At 42.4% G+C, this 15,688-nt stretch overlaps 1 protein-coding gene and 1 long non-coding RNA gene across 3 annotated transcripts in view; one reads left to right on the top strand and one right to left on the bottom strand.

Annotated features, from left to right (window-relative positions):
- LOC143941044 (phospholipid-transporting ATPase IC-like) overlaps window positions 1-15,688 on the bottom strand; it is a 198,272-nt gene that overhangs the window by 49,033 nt on the left and 133,551 nt on the right. The window contains exons 16-19 of the mRNA XM_077462954.1: window positions 10,309-10,500; window positions 7,329-7,441; window positions 3,756-3,920; window positions 301-412 (exon numbers count right to left, since the gene is read on the bottom strand). Of these exons, the coding sequence (XP_077319080.1) occupies window positions 301-412; window positions 3,756-3,920; window positions 7,329-7,441; window positions 10,309-10,500 (582 nt within the window). The remainder of the gene's footprint in view (window positions 1-300; window positions 413-3,755; window positions 3,921-7,328; window positions 7,442-10,308; window positions 10,501-15,688) is intronic.
- The window catches only part of LOC143941045 (uncharacterized), a 185,467-nt gene that overhangs the window by 110,734 nt on the left and 59,045 nt on the right, over window positions 1-15,688 (top strand). The window lies entirely within an intron of this gene.

Raw genomic sequence — 15,688 nt, 5'->3', positions numbered from 1 at the left:
GTCACAACTAGCACTAGCAGCGAGAGCACAGGGATGATTAGGGTGAGCCTGGGCACACCTGGCACACCCCGTGGGCACGCCTATGGTTGCAGCTTCTAACTTTAGCTTGTTCAGTTAAGCTCTGACAATAAATCTTGGAAGCTGATTGGTTTCTATGCAGAGCTACATCAGATTTTGCACTCTCCAGTTTTAGTAAATCAATCCCCATGAGTTTGGCATCCCGATAATGGACGGAATCTCCCTAGGAATAAATACGGTTTTTAGTCTTGCTTTATTTGAGAACTATACAGCCCAGTTTACCTTTCTTGTCTCCAGTTAGAACCCAGATCTTTATTTCTGCTTTTGCCAAAGTGTAGATAGTCTCTGGCACTCCGTCCTGTAACTTGTCTTCGATTGCTGTAGCTCCCAGTAACTAAAAAAGTAAAATAAAAAGTACATTCAAAATGAAAAACCCAGAATTTCCCCCTCTAAACACCAACACTAAATTGAAGAAATAGTCTGAGGCCTTGCTTTGAAGGTTAACGCGTTTCTCTTTCCGGTAGCATCCAATCATACTTGACAAAGTTATCAACTAACCATGTTTTGGACCCAAATGTGTCCATCAAGGTCACATACTACTGGGTCAGTGGTGACCTGTCCATAAGGGTCGCAGGGGCGCTGCCCCCCTAATCCATGCGCCCGACCTCTAATCTACATGCAGGATGCTGGATGCATGGATTTCAATGGGGTTTTTTTTTGAAGCACATGATTAGAGCCTGAGGCTCTAATAGGCTTCAAAAAAGGTTGGGCTTGGGACGCAGAACACTGCACGCTGAGCCCACCCAGCGAATTAATATCGGCTATTGCCTTCCTGATTACCATCATAAGAATAGAGCGATACCAATCATTTCCAATTCTGGAAGTGTTCAGTATCACATGTAGAGATCTTCCAAGATGTTGGAGAGATTCCTTTACAAGGGTTTGCCAGTTGTTCTCTTTCTCTGCGAGTTATGGAGATCGAACACTTCCACTGTCAGCGGAGTGGGACTCAAGATCACAGACTACAGCCAAGTGACAGTAGATATTTAATATATTATTACTAATTATTTTACTATATTTATTTTATAAATAAATATATTTTACAGTACACCCATAAGACTGGTTGAATGAAAGGTTGTGGAATTTTTGCAGATAAAATTCAGCACAAATGTAGACTGTCTCTCTCTAATTGAATCTGTAATGGTGCAGAGGCATAACCACAGTGCACAGCAGGGGCTTCTGAAACATCCAGAAGTGTCAAGACAAGAATATTCTGCTGGAGGCCATTAGCTCGACAAGAAGGTGAAAATTGGAGAAATGGGTGGAGGAACATAAACTATCCCTTTGCAAAACAAGCCATTACATTTAAAATAGAAATTAAAGGCAAAGCATTTTTGTATAGATATGAAAAAACCCCCATTATAAATACTTTTTTCCCTTTTTATAAGTGAGTACCTTTCCTCTTTTTTCAGCTGCATAAGAGCTGGTGGGAGGCGAAACAGCAGAACACCGAGCTTTCCAGTGACAGACTGTATCAGGACAAGTCTGATTATTGGAGGAGATCAGGCTGAGTTCTTAGCATAGCTAGAGAACTGACCATGTTGTGTTCTCCTGCTTAGTGTGATCAGCTTTTAATAGGAAATCAGAGGGACTAGCAGGAACACCATGGATCTCACACAAAGAGAACAGGAAACTTTCTCATACAAGTACATGGTACAGCAGGCACATATCAGGAATTTGAAGCGTTGGGGTAACAAACACTTTAAGTCTCACAGCACAGAGAGTCCCCTACCAACTATGCGCACAATGGCTAGCTCCACCTACACTTGTCCCCTACACTTACATGAAATAGACTATTGCAGTAAAATAACCAGGGGCTTAATTCCCACTAGTACCCCCAGGCCCACAAGCCTACACACAAAAATGAATGTATACTATCACTTTGGCTTATATCAGTGGTCTCCAAACTGCCGCCCCGGTTTGGCCGGATGTGTCCCTTTGCTTGTCTTTATCCAGCCCACGTGGCACTATTCCTTCTACTCACACAAGCAACAGGGACATCATTTTTGTCACTGACACCAACAATAGGGCACTATTTTGCCCACTAATACCAATGATGGGGCATTACTCTTCTCACTAAAGATGTGGTATTGTTTATCCCTGATGACACCAGGCCATTTTCAACTCCCAATGGCCAAAGTCTGGCCCCCTAAAGCCTGAAGGACTGTAAATTGGGTCTTTGCTTATAAAGTGAGAGAGACCCCTGGCCGAGACTATAGTGAGATTGGGATCGTGTCCAATGGGATAGTGTTGCAATCCCATTACCATAACAATAGGATAAGTCAAAAGAGATAATGACATAATTAACGTTTGAGACAATCTTTTTTATCATGACCATTGGTTATACCCAGGGCTCAAGTCCTGCGGGAACGCATGGGAACGGAGTTCCTGTACTTTTTCCACAACATCGTCCTGCATATGCCTGAGTAACTGGTTGCTAGGCTGAGCAGCGCCTCCGAGAGACAGCAGCCAGCCACAGACACCACACCAGACAGAGCCACACTTACTGCTGGTAAGGATCCAGTCTGTGCCCACTGCCCAGTCAGTGCCAGACAGTCCCGAGGCCACCGCCGACTACTCTCGCAGCCGCTGTAGCACATTGCCAGCAGTGTAGCCCAACTCCGAGCTGCCAGACTTCTCCAGTTCAACTTCTCCTCTCCTGAGCTGAGCCTCCGAGTCCTCCCGCCCACGAGGTCCACTGTGAGTTTGCCGCCCGCCAGTCATTGACAAACTTCCAGGTTAGTGTGTTACACACACTTTGTTAGTTACAGTGAGCGTGCTCCCCCTCCGTTCTGCTGCTTTCCCCCTCTCCCCCTCCGTTCTGCTGCTGTGTCCCCCACTCCCCCTCCATTCTGCTGCTGTCCCCCTCTCCCCCTCCGTTCTGCTGCTGTCCCCTTCTCCCCCTCCGTTCTGCTGCTGTCCCCCTCTCCCCCTCTGTTCTGCTGCTGTGTCTCCCACTCCCCCTCCATTCTGCTGCTGTGTCTCCCACTCCCCCTCCATTCTGCTGCTGTGTCCCCCACTTCCCCTCCATTATGCTGCTGTCCCCCACTCCACCTCCGTTCTGCTGCTGTCCCCTTCCAGCTTTCCTCTGTGTCCCCCTCCATTCTGCTACTGTCCCTCTCCAGTTTTCCTCCATGTCCCCCACACTTCTGCTGTCCCCCTCTGTTCTGCTGTCCCCCTCCATTCTTGTGGTGATTATTCTGTTAGTTTGACAAGTTAACTCATTTTGTATTTGTAAACTGGCACTTTACAATAAATGTTGCACTGTATTTTCTGTGAAACATATATGCATCATTTTTTTTTTTTGGTGTGGGAGTGGATCTTGGGTGGGAGTTCCCACACTTTTTTCCCCAGGACTTGACCCCTCGTTATACCTATATGTCGAATGCCTATTATTTTGTTAAGGTGATAAAGTGTTTGCAGAATTTAAACAGGTAGCGGTTCTAACCCTTCCCATTCTATCTAAAAGTATAAAAAAAGTTTTGGTTGAGTTTAATTGGATTCACATATTCACATTGGCAAGACTTTCTATTCTGCAACTGTTTTTGTATTATAGAATATACAATATGGCGGCATATGCAGTGTATGTTGAATATGAATGGTTGGTGGTTTGTGCAGGCAACTTGACAGGATGTATTTAATATTAATAATTGTGTAGAAAGGATTGTGTCACATACCACAAGGTCAGTTTCAATCTCTTCATATACTTTATCCAAAGCTTCATCACGATTGTTGACTGCCACACTGGCTGCCTTATACCTCTTGCTCCATGTGTGAAACTCTTCCTCGCTGATGTCCTTGTAGCACAGGCACAGGGTCCTAAGAGTCTCATTGGCAAACACCTGATGAGGAACACCGTGAATGCTCAAAGCTGAAGATTAATCTGCTTATATTTTGCCTTCCCTAGTGCCTCCTTTCCACACTCATCCACATAATATTTTTATAACAGTCTAAAATCTACATAGGACAGTGGTGGTCAACCTTCTTGACATAGGGACCTTAAATCACCCAAGGGCTACACATACACTATATTACCAAAAATACTGGGACGCCTACCCACACATCAACTTTAATGGCATCCCAGTCTTAATCCGTAGGGTTCGATATTGTGTTGGCCCGTCCTTTGCAGCTATAACAGCTTCAACTCTTCTGGGTAGGATCTACACAAGGTTTAGGAGTGTGTCTATGGGAATGTTTGACCATTCTTCCAGAAGCACATTTGTGAGGTCAGGCACTGATGTGGACAAGAAGGACTGGCTCAAAGTCTCCGCTCTAATTCATCCCAAAGGGGTTCTATCACATTGAGGCCAGGGCTCTGTGTAGGCCAGTCAAGTTTCTTCACCCCAAACTCGCTCATCCATGTCTTTATGGACCTTGCTTTGTGCACTTGGCCAAAGCATTTGGTGGAGGGGGGATTATGGTGTGAGATTGCTTTTCAGGGGTTGGGCTTGGCCCCTTAGTTCTAGTGAAGGCAACCCTTAAGGCGACAGCATACCAAGATATTTTTGTGGGAACAGTTTGGGGATGACCCCTTCCTGTTCCAATATGACAAAACAAGGTCCATAAAGACATGGATGAGCGAGTTTTGGGTGGAGGAATTTGACTGGCCTGCACAGAGTCCAGACGGAAACCCGATATTTAATTTTAAAACTCTTGACTGCACAGACAACTAGGAAAAGCTTCTGTATTTATATTTGTGGAGTGAAACAGTGGAACAGTTTCAATGTGGAGCTCGAGAAATGTCTAAGCATACACCAGTTTAAAAGAATAAATAAATAATTTTTTTTTTAAGGTATAAGAATGAAGGGGTTTGAACTATTATTGTGTGTTTATTTGTTTATTAATATTGTTATTGATTTATTTCTTTTTTTGTATTATTGTTATTTTTGTTTGGGTGTGTACATGCATATATATATATATATATATGTATATATGTGTATGATATTGTAGTTAGATTATTGACAATTAGTATATTATATTTGAATTATTAAATATTGAATGACTTCATAAGCAATGGGACAATGAAAAGTTTGTTATCACTAAGCCCTTGTACACACGGTCGGAGATTCCGATGGAATGTGTCCGATCGGAGCGTTTTGTCGGATATTCCGACTGTGTGTGGTCTGCATCAGACTGTTTCCGTCGGAATATCCGTCGGACCAAATTTTCCAACTTGCCGGAAATATTTTCTGACAAAATGCTCCGATCGGACATACTCCGATCATGTGTAGAGAATTCCGATCAGACCAAGTGCCACGCATGCTCAGATCAAATTCCTACATCAAAGCTATTGGCTACTAGCCTGAACGTAGTCCCATCGTAACGAAATTATGTCATCATATTCTGAACGATCGGATTTTCCGACAACTTTGTCCGACCGTGTGTATGCAACAGTTTGCAACAGTTGTATGCAACAGTTTCGGACAAGATCCGTCGGACAAAATCCGACAGACAAAATCCGACGGATTTGGTTGTCGGAATCTCCGACCGTGTGTACAAGGGCTTATAGAGATGCAGTGGAATTAAATAAGTTTGTACTTCTTCCCACTCCTTTCGGATATGTAAACTAAATTGTTTATAGTTCTTTTTTGTCTTCTCTTGTAAGTTGTTTTATGATTGCCTACTACTGAATAATTACTTTCTTTTATTTTGTATGTTTAAATAAATAAAATATAATATCATACAATCCCATATACACAATCTTATACCCACAGTTGATACAGAGGAAGGCGAAAAACCCCACCAAAGCATGATCCAGTTTGCTACAGCAATGGAAAAAAATTCCCGAGGGGCAATCAGATTTTCCCTGGATTAACTTTACCTATGAATGTCAGTACCCAATTATATCATGTACATTTAGGAAGGAATTCAGGCCTTTCTTAAACCAATCTACTGAGCTGGCCAGAACCACCTCTGGAAGGAGTCTAGTCCACATTTTCACAGCTCTAATGCCCCGTACACACGATTGGACTTTCCGACAACAAAACCGTGACATTTTGTTCGAAAGTTGTTGGCTCCAACTTGTCTTGCATACACACGGTCACACAAATGTTGGCCAACAATTACGAACGTAGTGACGTGCAAGACGTATGGCGAGCCGATAAAAATGAAGTTCAATAGTCATGTGATATCTCCATTACGAACGGATAGTTTTATAAGCCGCATGTGTGGACTTTTGTGCGACGGACTTGTGTACACATGGTCAGAAAGTCCGACAACAAAAATTTGTTGGCGGAAAATTTGAGAACCAGCTAGCCAACATTCGTTGTCAGAAAATCCAATTGCGTGTACAGGGCATTACTGTGAAGAAACCTTTCCGTATTTGGAGATTAAATCTCTTTTCCTCTAGGCGTAAAGAGTGCTCCTTTGTTCTCTGTGTTGACCTTAAGGTGAATAACTCAGCACCAAGTTCACTATATGGACCCCTTATATATTTGTACATGTTGATCACATCACCCCTAAATCTCCTCTTCTCGAGAGAGAGAATACATTCAGTTCCTCTAATCTTTCCTCATAGCTGAGCTCCTCCATGCCTCTTATCAGTTTGGTTGCCCTTCTCTGCACTTTCTCCAGTTCCCCGATATCCTTTTTGAGAACTGGTGCCCAAAACTGAACTGCATATTCCAGATGAGGTCTTACTAATGATTTGTACAGGGGGGCAAAATGATATCTCTCTCTCTGGAGTCCATACCTCTCTTAATACAAAAAAAATATTTTGCTCGCTTTGAATGTATAAAAATGTCTGAAAGCATGGTTTGAAACCATGTACCTTTCAGACCATGCTTCAAATTACACTTATGTTTAGAGTGTAATACAGCCCCCAAACCACCTAAACCTCTTTTTTCCCCTTACGGAATCGAGGGGACCTTTTCCCCGCCGGCTGTCATATTTGAATCTCATCATGGTTGTGCATAGCTCGACCTGCTACCAAAATCATACTCAAGGTACTACAAGTGCAGTGAGGTCACAACACTTCCTGCTCTTCCAGCACTGAAACGAAAGGTCCATACCTCGATATGGTCTTGAGCTGGAAGAATATTCTGCAGCAGAAAGAGTATCCCACCCAGGCATTGCAAGCTCAAATGCAAAAAGTAATACATTTACATCTTGGTTAATTTTCAATATTGGTGCATTTGATTTCATTTTTATCTGCAAAAGGTGGAATTATCCTTTAAGGGACTCGAAGGCAAAAGAGAATTGTGCCAAATAAAAATGCCCCCTCATGTCACTGTAATGTAATATAGACTCACATCTAATGCCTCCTGAGTCGGCTCCTTGATTAAGTTGTTTGAATGCAGCCGATCATATATGATGGTGTCAGCGCCTTTACAGTAAAGTCTTATTTTCCCATCTGGATACCGTACTGCAAAAAACAGAGACAAAGTGCTTGTTTTTAAATCTACAACACTGCTTCAATAAAATAGTAAGCTTACACTACGGGCTTTTGCACATGGGTGCCAAAACCACAACATTTTTAAGCAATCAGACATATTTTTTATTTTTTTTACTGATCTGAACACAACACATTGCTTTCAATGGGTCTGTAACACAGACATGCAAATATCAGTAAACTAGCACCGCATTAAAAAAAGAAAAAATACAAAAAATGGCATTACCGGTAAACATTTTACACGCCTATATGTGAGTATGCACATCAGTTACACCTCTTCCTTGAATAGTAGATTTTGTAACTTTTTCTTTTTTGCGGGCATACACGTTGTAATATGGAGAGCCCAAGATCACCAACCAGCTGCTTGTAAAATTAATGGCACGTACACACGGCTGGACTTTCCGGCAGACTAGGTCCAACGGAATCAGTCTGTCGGACAATCCGATCGCGTGTGGGCTAATCCGATCTTTTTCATTAAAAAAATCAGATGGACCTAGAAATAGAACATATTTCAAATCTGTGCGACAAACTCAATTCCTATCGGGAAAACAATTCGTGTATATGCTGGTCCGACGGACCAAATACGCCGCAAGGGGAGCTATTGGCTACTGGTTATTGAAATTCCTTTTTTAGTCCCGTCTTACGTCATTATTTTCAAAACGAACGGACTTTAGAATGGACTTAGTCCGTTCGTGTGTGGGCAAGTCTGTCGGAAATCCGCCGAAAGTCTGTCGGGAAGACCGTTGGACCTATTCTGCTGGAAAGTGCGTTTTTTTTGACTCACAAAACAAACAGCAGCTTTCTTCTGCAAAAATAAAGCACAGTCCACAATCATGGTAACATCAAATCACCGCTAATATACCAGTTCCACACTTGGTTTTGAGGTTCCGTCTGCTTCAGGGTAAAAGAGAAGCCACGGGAGGTTAGCAAAACAGTCTCAGTGCCCAGATAGTTCACACTTTGTCACAGCTGTCAAGCACTCCATGCTCTCTCATACACATGTGCGGACGCCTTCCTCCTACCTTTCAAGCTTCCCTTGCAGGTGGTTTAACCCTTTCCGGACCAAAGTCCTTGTATTCAGGGTTTGGAGGCTCTTTCCCACCCAAAAAGTCTCTCTGAGACCCAAATGAGGACTTATCAATCCAGAGAGTGTTGAATTTGGTTCTTTCCTCTCGAACTGGACTATCCTGGAAAGATTTAGGAGTGTGTCTATGGGAATGTTTGACCATTCTTCTAGAAGCACATTTTTGAGATCAGGCACTGATGTTGGATGAAAGACCTGGCTCGAAGTCTCCGCTCTAATTCATCCCAAAGGTGTTATAGTTCCTCCACCCAAAATGCGCTCATCCATATCTTTATGGACCTTGCAGAGAATGCAAGCCAGGCCTTCTAATCCAACATCAGTGCCTGACCTCACAAATGTGCTTCTGGAAGAATGGTCAAACATTCCCACAGACACCTTGTGGACAGCATTCCCAGAAGAGTTGAAGCTGTTACAGCACCAAAGGGTGGACCAACTCAATATTGAATCCTACGGACCAAGACTGGGATGCCATTAAAGTTCATGTGCATGTAAAGGCAGGCGTCCCAATATACGTCCTAATTTTCACAATATAGTGTATTTCCCATCCAGGACCCATCCCTGTACAACATACACGTGCCTCTTCTCGTGGGATTGTGCATACTATATGGATTGCACTCCTGTGTTTTTTGTGCAGGAACTTTCTGCCAGGAAGATTGACCGTTCATACATCAGTATCATATGCAAGGATCTTAAAACATGATTTATATGCTATAACGTGCCTGTACAAGGCTTTATAGTACACAACCTTTTCTGAGTACAGGAACAAGCAGAATAGGGATACCTGAGATATCAACAATAGAACAGAGAGAACAGTAGAACTACACAGAGCTGGAAACTCTCTCTCCACCCCCCTTGTGACAGCTCTGCATGCCTGAGAGGCCAATTACAAAGCAACAGTGCAGAGGGAAAGTTAGTGAGTCACATGCTCCTCCATACCCAGAAGTATGAGTAGCTCTCTTTGCTCCCAGTAGACAAACAGAGAGCAGTGAAGCAAAATGGAAGGTGAGTATGTGCCGTTGGGGAGGGGCAGCAGTTCATGGCCAAAGCAAAGGTTGACTGTAAGGCCGCGTACACACGCGGGGACTGTTCGCCCAACTTTGTCCGTCAAACAGTTTCGGCAAACAGTCCATGGACGGACATGGCCACACACGACGGACGAACAGTTTGCTGAAACCGTGCGCGATGACGTGAACGGCACGTACGACGGGACGAAAAATACGACGTCCTATACACTGCATTATAACTTTCGGCGTGAAAATCCTTTCTGAGCATGCGCGCAACTTTGTTTGACGAACAAGCCTACACACGCGGGGACTGTCCGCTGAAACAAGGTTTCAGCGGACAGTTTTTCGGAATTTCCGAAAAACCTTGTTCAGCGGACTGTTCGCTGAAACTGTCCACTGAAAGCCCACACACGAGCGGACTGTCCGCTGAAACTTGGTTTCAGCGGACAGTTTCGGCGAACAGTCCCCGCGTGTGTACGCGGCCTCAATTGCCCTGTGTGCATAAACTGTGTTCTCGGGCACCTGTTCTAGTCCAATACTCCATCAGCATGATGTGTCCATGGACAAAAGAGGGGTGGGAAGAAACCTATCACAAGTACAGGTCTTCTAATGTGCCTAAATAATTGTTCTCATCAAGAGCAGTTGAGCAATGGTTGCGCAAATTACACAATCCAGCTGAATCGGGTGACTGCCACCTTCCTATAGGTAGTTTTATTATGCAAATATGGTAACTGGTGGGGTTACACACTTACCTATCACAGACATGCGTTTTCTATCACTGTTAAAGTCCAGGATGGCCAGACGTTCATATGTGACCTCCTTTCCCAGCTCGCTAATGGTGATGGTGCTCTGAGTTCTCGATAGAAACACAAATCCAAAGTTCCTGGCTGCTGTCACCAGGGCTCCTTCATCCGGTGATGCCGCTTCATAGCACAACTCTCCATCTAAAAATACAAGACGTGGAAATATAATTAATCCCATATTACATGGTAAATGTAATAGAAATATCAGGGACCAGAATACTAAAGATATGTTATTCAATAATGTGAGAGAGCTATTAAAGGCTCTTTCTTGTCAAATGTGATATTTTAGCAGTGATAGGAATACAGAGATCACAGTGTACTTACCTAGAAAATGTGTTGTCTAATTTTTTTTTTTTTAACATTTTGGCATAGAGTTCCCCTTAAAATCTATGCCAGACCCAAAGGGCCTGGTATGGATTTTGGAGGGACCCCACACCGTTTTTTTCCTTAATTCTGTCATAGAGTTCCCCTTAACCACTTCAATACAGGGCACGTTCACTCCTTCCTGCCCAGACCAATTTTCATCTTTCAGTTCTTATCTTGTCTTATCTATCTGTTATCAGGACTTCCTACGGCAAAGCACTTAACTCCCAGCAGGCTGCTAATCACTCAGAGCTTCCTTCTACACACCATGTGACCATGTGACCTCACATACAGAGTAAAGCAGGGCATGGGACAGAAATAACTGCAGTCTTATCAGCTGAAGCTGATAGGACTCATACAGGCAAACACTAGATAATCAGCACAAGTAAATACTATGAAATAAAACACGTTAGCTATGAACAGGGAAGCAGGGTTGCTATAGAAACATTGGATTGAGAGGGAGGCTTGGTTAACAGTACAGGTAGTGCTCAATGTAAGGGCGGAAATACACTCCACTGTGGACTCAGAAAACAATACTTAAGATGGCGCTGCCTAACCCCTGGAAACAAGATTTTTAAAGTTTCTTTAAACAGTGAGCAATTTGTGATTTGGGCTGGATTACAGTGCCTATACTTTGATAATTACTTATTATAATGGACTAAATGGAAAGAAGCATCAGAGTGGGAGACTTTACTTCCTCTTTAAGGGGGCAAATCTTCCGATCCTTAAGTGGTAAATAGCTTGCCTGGGGGTCCCCTTAGTCTGCCAGTAAAGTGGCGCATCTGTGAGTTGTATAGTACATGCCGCAGCAATAATGACATTTCTAAAGGAAAAAATTGAATACAAACTTGCTTGTGGCTGTAATAGAGGCAATATAGAGGAAAAATCCCCGCCCCTGCCTATATAACAGCTGTCAAAGCCAAAAGACAACGGTTGCTAGAAAGCCTCCAATGGAAGCGGATCTTTTTTCTATTTTTCGGGTGCATCGGGCGGCATTATTAAAGATGGATGGACATGGCAGAACGCTTTTTTTTTGTCAAAGGAATTGTCAAAAACGAATGGGTTGATGGGTTAGGGTACAAAGTACAGATACCCATTCACATGGGGGGGGGGGCGGGATCTGGGGGCATGTTAAAGGGGGCTTCCAGATTCTGATAAGCCCCCTGCCCGCAGACCCCAACAACCACTGGCCAGGGTTGTCGGGAAGAGGCCCTTGTCCCCATCAACATGCACCCTTCCCATGTTGAGGGCAAGTGGCCTGGTATGGTTCAGGAGGGGGTGGATGCTCGCTCATCCCCTCACTTTCCTGGCTTGCCAAGCTGCCAGCTATAATAAGGGTCTGGCATGGATTTTTTTTATTTTGGCGTGGAGTTCCCCTTAAAATCTATGCCAGACCCAAAGGGCCTGGTATGGATTTTGGGGGGACCCAACGCTGTTTTTTTTTTAACATTTTGGCATGGAGTTCCCTTTAAAATCTATGCCAGACCCAAAGGGCCTGCTATGGATTTTGGCGGGACCCCACGTCGTTTTTTTCCTTAATTCTGTCATAGAGTTCCCCTTAACCACTTCAATACAGGGCACGTTCATTCCTTCCTGCCCAGACCAATTTCCATCTTTCAGTGCTCTCACACTTTGAATGACAATTGCTCAGTCAATTACTCAGTCATGCAACCCAAACAAATTTTTTATCATTTTTTCCACACAAATAGAGCTTTATTTTGGTGGTATGTAATCGCCACTGGGTTTTTTCTTTTTTGCGATATAAGTAATAAAAAGAGCAAACATTTTGAAAAAAAAAAAAACACTTTTTTTTATTCTTTATTATAAAATTTTGCAAATAAGTAATTTTTGTTCATAAATTTGGCCCATATTTATACTGCTACATATCTTTGGTAAAAAATAACCCAAATTAGTGGATATTATTTAGTCTGTGTGAACGTTATAGAGTCTGATGCCGCTTACACACGAGCAGACTGTATGACGTACTTAGTCTGGCGTACTTTCCGCCAGACTGTCCGTCGGAATTTCCGAACGGGGTACTTGCCCACACACGGCACTTTTTCAGCGGACTAATATGGCGTACTATGCAGTCCTTTTCATAAATGTGCAGAAAGCTGCAGGAAGCTGCACTCATATAATGAATAGGGCTTATAGGACTGAGTGCAGCTTCCTGCACATTTATGAAAAGGACTGCATGTGATTTTTGATTTTTATAATTTGTTGCTTTTTGGTACATATATACTTTTTGGAATCTGTTTTTATTTTAGTTTTGTTTTTTCATTTTTAAAATGTTTTTTTATATTTTTTCTTACTGAAAAGGTTTTTGGTACTTTTTTCTTTGAGCCGTATTACTAAAATATATATACGGTGTTGTATTTGGGTGCATGCTTTAGAGACTGCATTTTTGGGTAAAAAAACCTTTTCTTTATACAGATTGCTGTAAAAGTTTTTATAAATAAGTTTTTTGCTTGCCATTTTGTAATAAAGTATTTTTAAGTGGCTATTAGTCTCCCACTATTTCTATACAACTAAAAATACCTTTTTAACTAAAGAGGAATATTAGACTGTCCCCCCCCCCTCCCCCAATTATAATCAGAAATACTACACCATGAGGGGATTTTCTTTCCTTTGAGGAACCACTAGCGGATATAAGAACTTACTTGCATCTTCTAAAAAAATCCTGAGGAGGACCTGTTGAAGACAGAACTGGATGGTGGAATCTCCGAACAAGCGGGATACAGATTATAGGCGTATAACCCCCTAGGGGGTGAATGGATCTGGTGAGTGGGGACCCTTGAGGGGGAACAAGCACGAAAGTCACCAATAAGCGCAGACACTCTCACGAAAGTCACCTTCCTGTATTTTGAAGTGGCACAATTGCACATTGGGATATTTGATAGAAGATTTATTGTGGACTAAAATATTTTTATTTTTTATATATTTTTCTCATTTTTTTCATTTTTTATATATATATATTTTTTTCATAGATTTTTACACATTTTTTAAGGATTGGGTCATATGTCATTGGATGAAATTGTATTTTTCACATTTTTCTGGCTTTCGTTTATAGCTTTAATTCTCATATTGGATATAATTGTATAAGGAAACCTTTTTATATATACCTTTTACGCAAACCAACCTAGGGGGATCATAGCGTAAATAATAATCAGCACAAGGGATTTGTATGTAAATTGTAGGCACTTTTTTCCTTCCCAACTTAGGGGGAGGCCTTAACACTACAAATTAGTCTAAGATATCACGGAGGTCTGGGTGTTTTGTGTTTTTTTTGTTTTTGGTGTTTAAGGTTTTATTTATTTATCCTTGATCAGGGTTTTTTGGCTATTAATGAAATTTAGTGTAAACAAACAATAAGGGTTGCCAGTTCACCTTTGAAAGGTGATACAAAGTGTTGCATAATCACATTTGGTTGAGTTTAAGGTGTTGGAAAACTAGGTTTAGTCTAATCATAATAGTTGGGATTTAACACGGAACACGGGTTTAATCTGCGCAGTCCCTAGGGACAGGTTAAGGTGATTGATATAAGTTTAAAATCTAATATTGGAAACAAATAGTCGGAGGTAGCGCCAATAACCCACAATTAATATCCATAGTGAGTTTTTTGAGGTTGTAATTTTTTCCCACAATTCTTGGGAAAATTAAGAAATTATTTATTTTTTTTACACAAAATTGTCAGAATAACAAGTAATTTCTCACACACAGCATATGCATACTTCCAGTTACACTCCAAAATACAGTCTGCCACTCCTCCTGATACCACATGTGTGAGACTTTTTCATAGCCTGGCCACACAGAGAGGCCCAACATGCAGGAAACACCATCAGGCATTCTAGGAGCATAGATTAATGTTCTAATTTTATTCGTATCTATCACACTTTTGAAGGTCCTTGAGCACCAGGACAGTGGAATTACCCACAAAAGGACCTAATTTTGGAAAGAAAACACCCCAACATATATTCTATGAAGTATGGGCTGCAGATAAGTACTCGGGTACTCTGATGGGATGCAGGGGGGAGGGAGTGTTCCTGCTGGTGTCATTTTACAATGTGTTGGTGGGGAAGTAGTTAAAATCCATACCAGACCCAAACTATCCCCCACGCAGTTTTTCCCCAATTTTTTAAAATTGACATTCCTTTTTGTACAATCATTTTTTTTACATTTAGCTCTCAGCGGGGAAGCCTCAATAACCTATTCACTGTGCACTCGGTAGGGCAAACATTCCACTAAGTGCCTAGAAAGTTCAGGTGTTAGGCGAGTACCTGAATGAGCAATGTTCCGGCCAAACTTATGCTCGACCCAAACCATTCGCCCATTCCAAGTGGTGCCTGAACACTGCAACCCCTCACAGTTACTCTTGTTGGGTGCAGGAATGGGCCCTGCTGTTAAAAAATTGTAATATAATTGTAATTACATGCCCCTGTCAAACAGGTGCAGAAAAATTGGGCCTTGGGTGCTGGTGGTGCCTGAACACTGTAACCCCTCACAGTTACTCTTGCTGGGTGAAGTAACAGGCCTTGCTGTTAATAATTTGTGAAAAAATTGTAATTGCACACCCCTGTCAAACAGGGATGTAGAAAAATTGGGCCTGAGGTGTTGGTGGTACCCTAAACCAAAAATATTATTGGAAGCTAGCATAATCAGGATTCTAGGAATAGGATAGGCAGCATAGGCCGTCTTCAAGGGATCCCAGATCCCTTGCAAATGCAATCAGTTACATCAGCATCGGGGGCTTGATAGCTGCTGATCCAGGACTGATTCATTTGATAAATGTCAGCCTCTCAACGGAGTCCGTGGACAGGCGCACTCTTTGATCCATCACAAACCTTCCAGCAGCACTGAATGTCCATTCAGAAAGCACGCTGGATGCAGGACAGGCCAGTAGCTTGATTGCATATTGAGCAAGTTCTGGTCAGTGGTCCATCCTCAAGACCCAGTTACCCAGTGGATG

This window comes from Lithobates pipiens, unplaced genomic scaffold (assembly GCF_037356315.1).
Source record: "Lithobates pipiens isolate NorthernLeopardFrog02 unplaced genomic scaffold, aLitPip1_a1.2 Scaffold_3, whole genome shotgun sequence".
NCBI classification, from domain to species: Eukaryota; Metazoa; Chordata; class Amphibia; order Anura; family Ranidae; genus Lithobates; species Lithobates pipiens.
The sequence above is the reverse complement of the archived record's forward strand: the minus strand, read 5'-3'. Positions and strand labels throughout refer to the sequence as shown.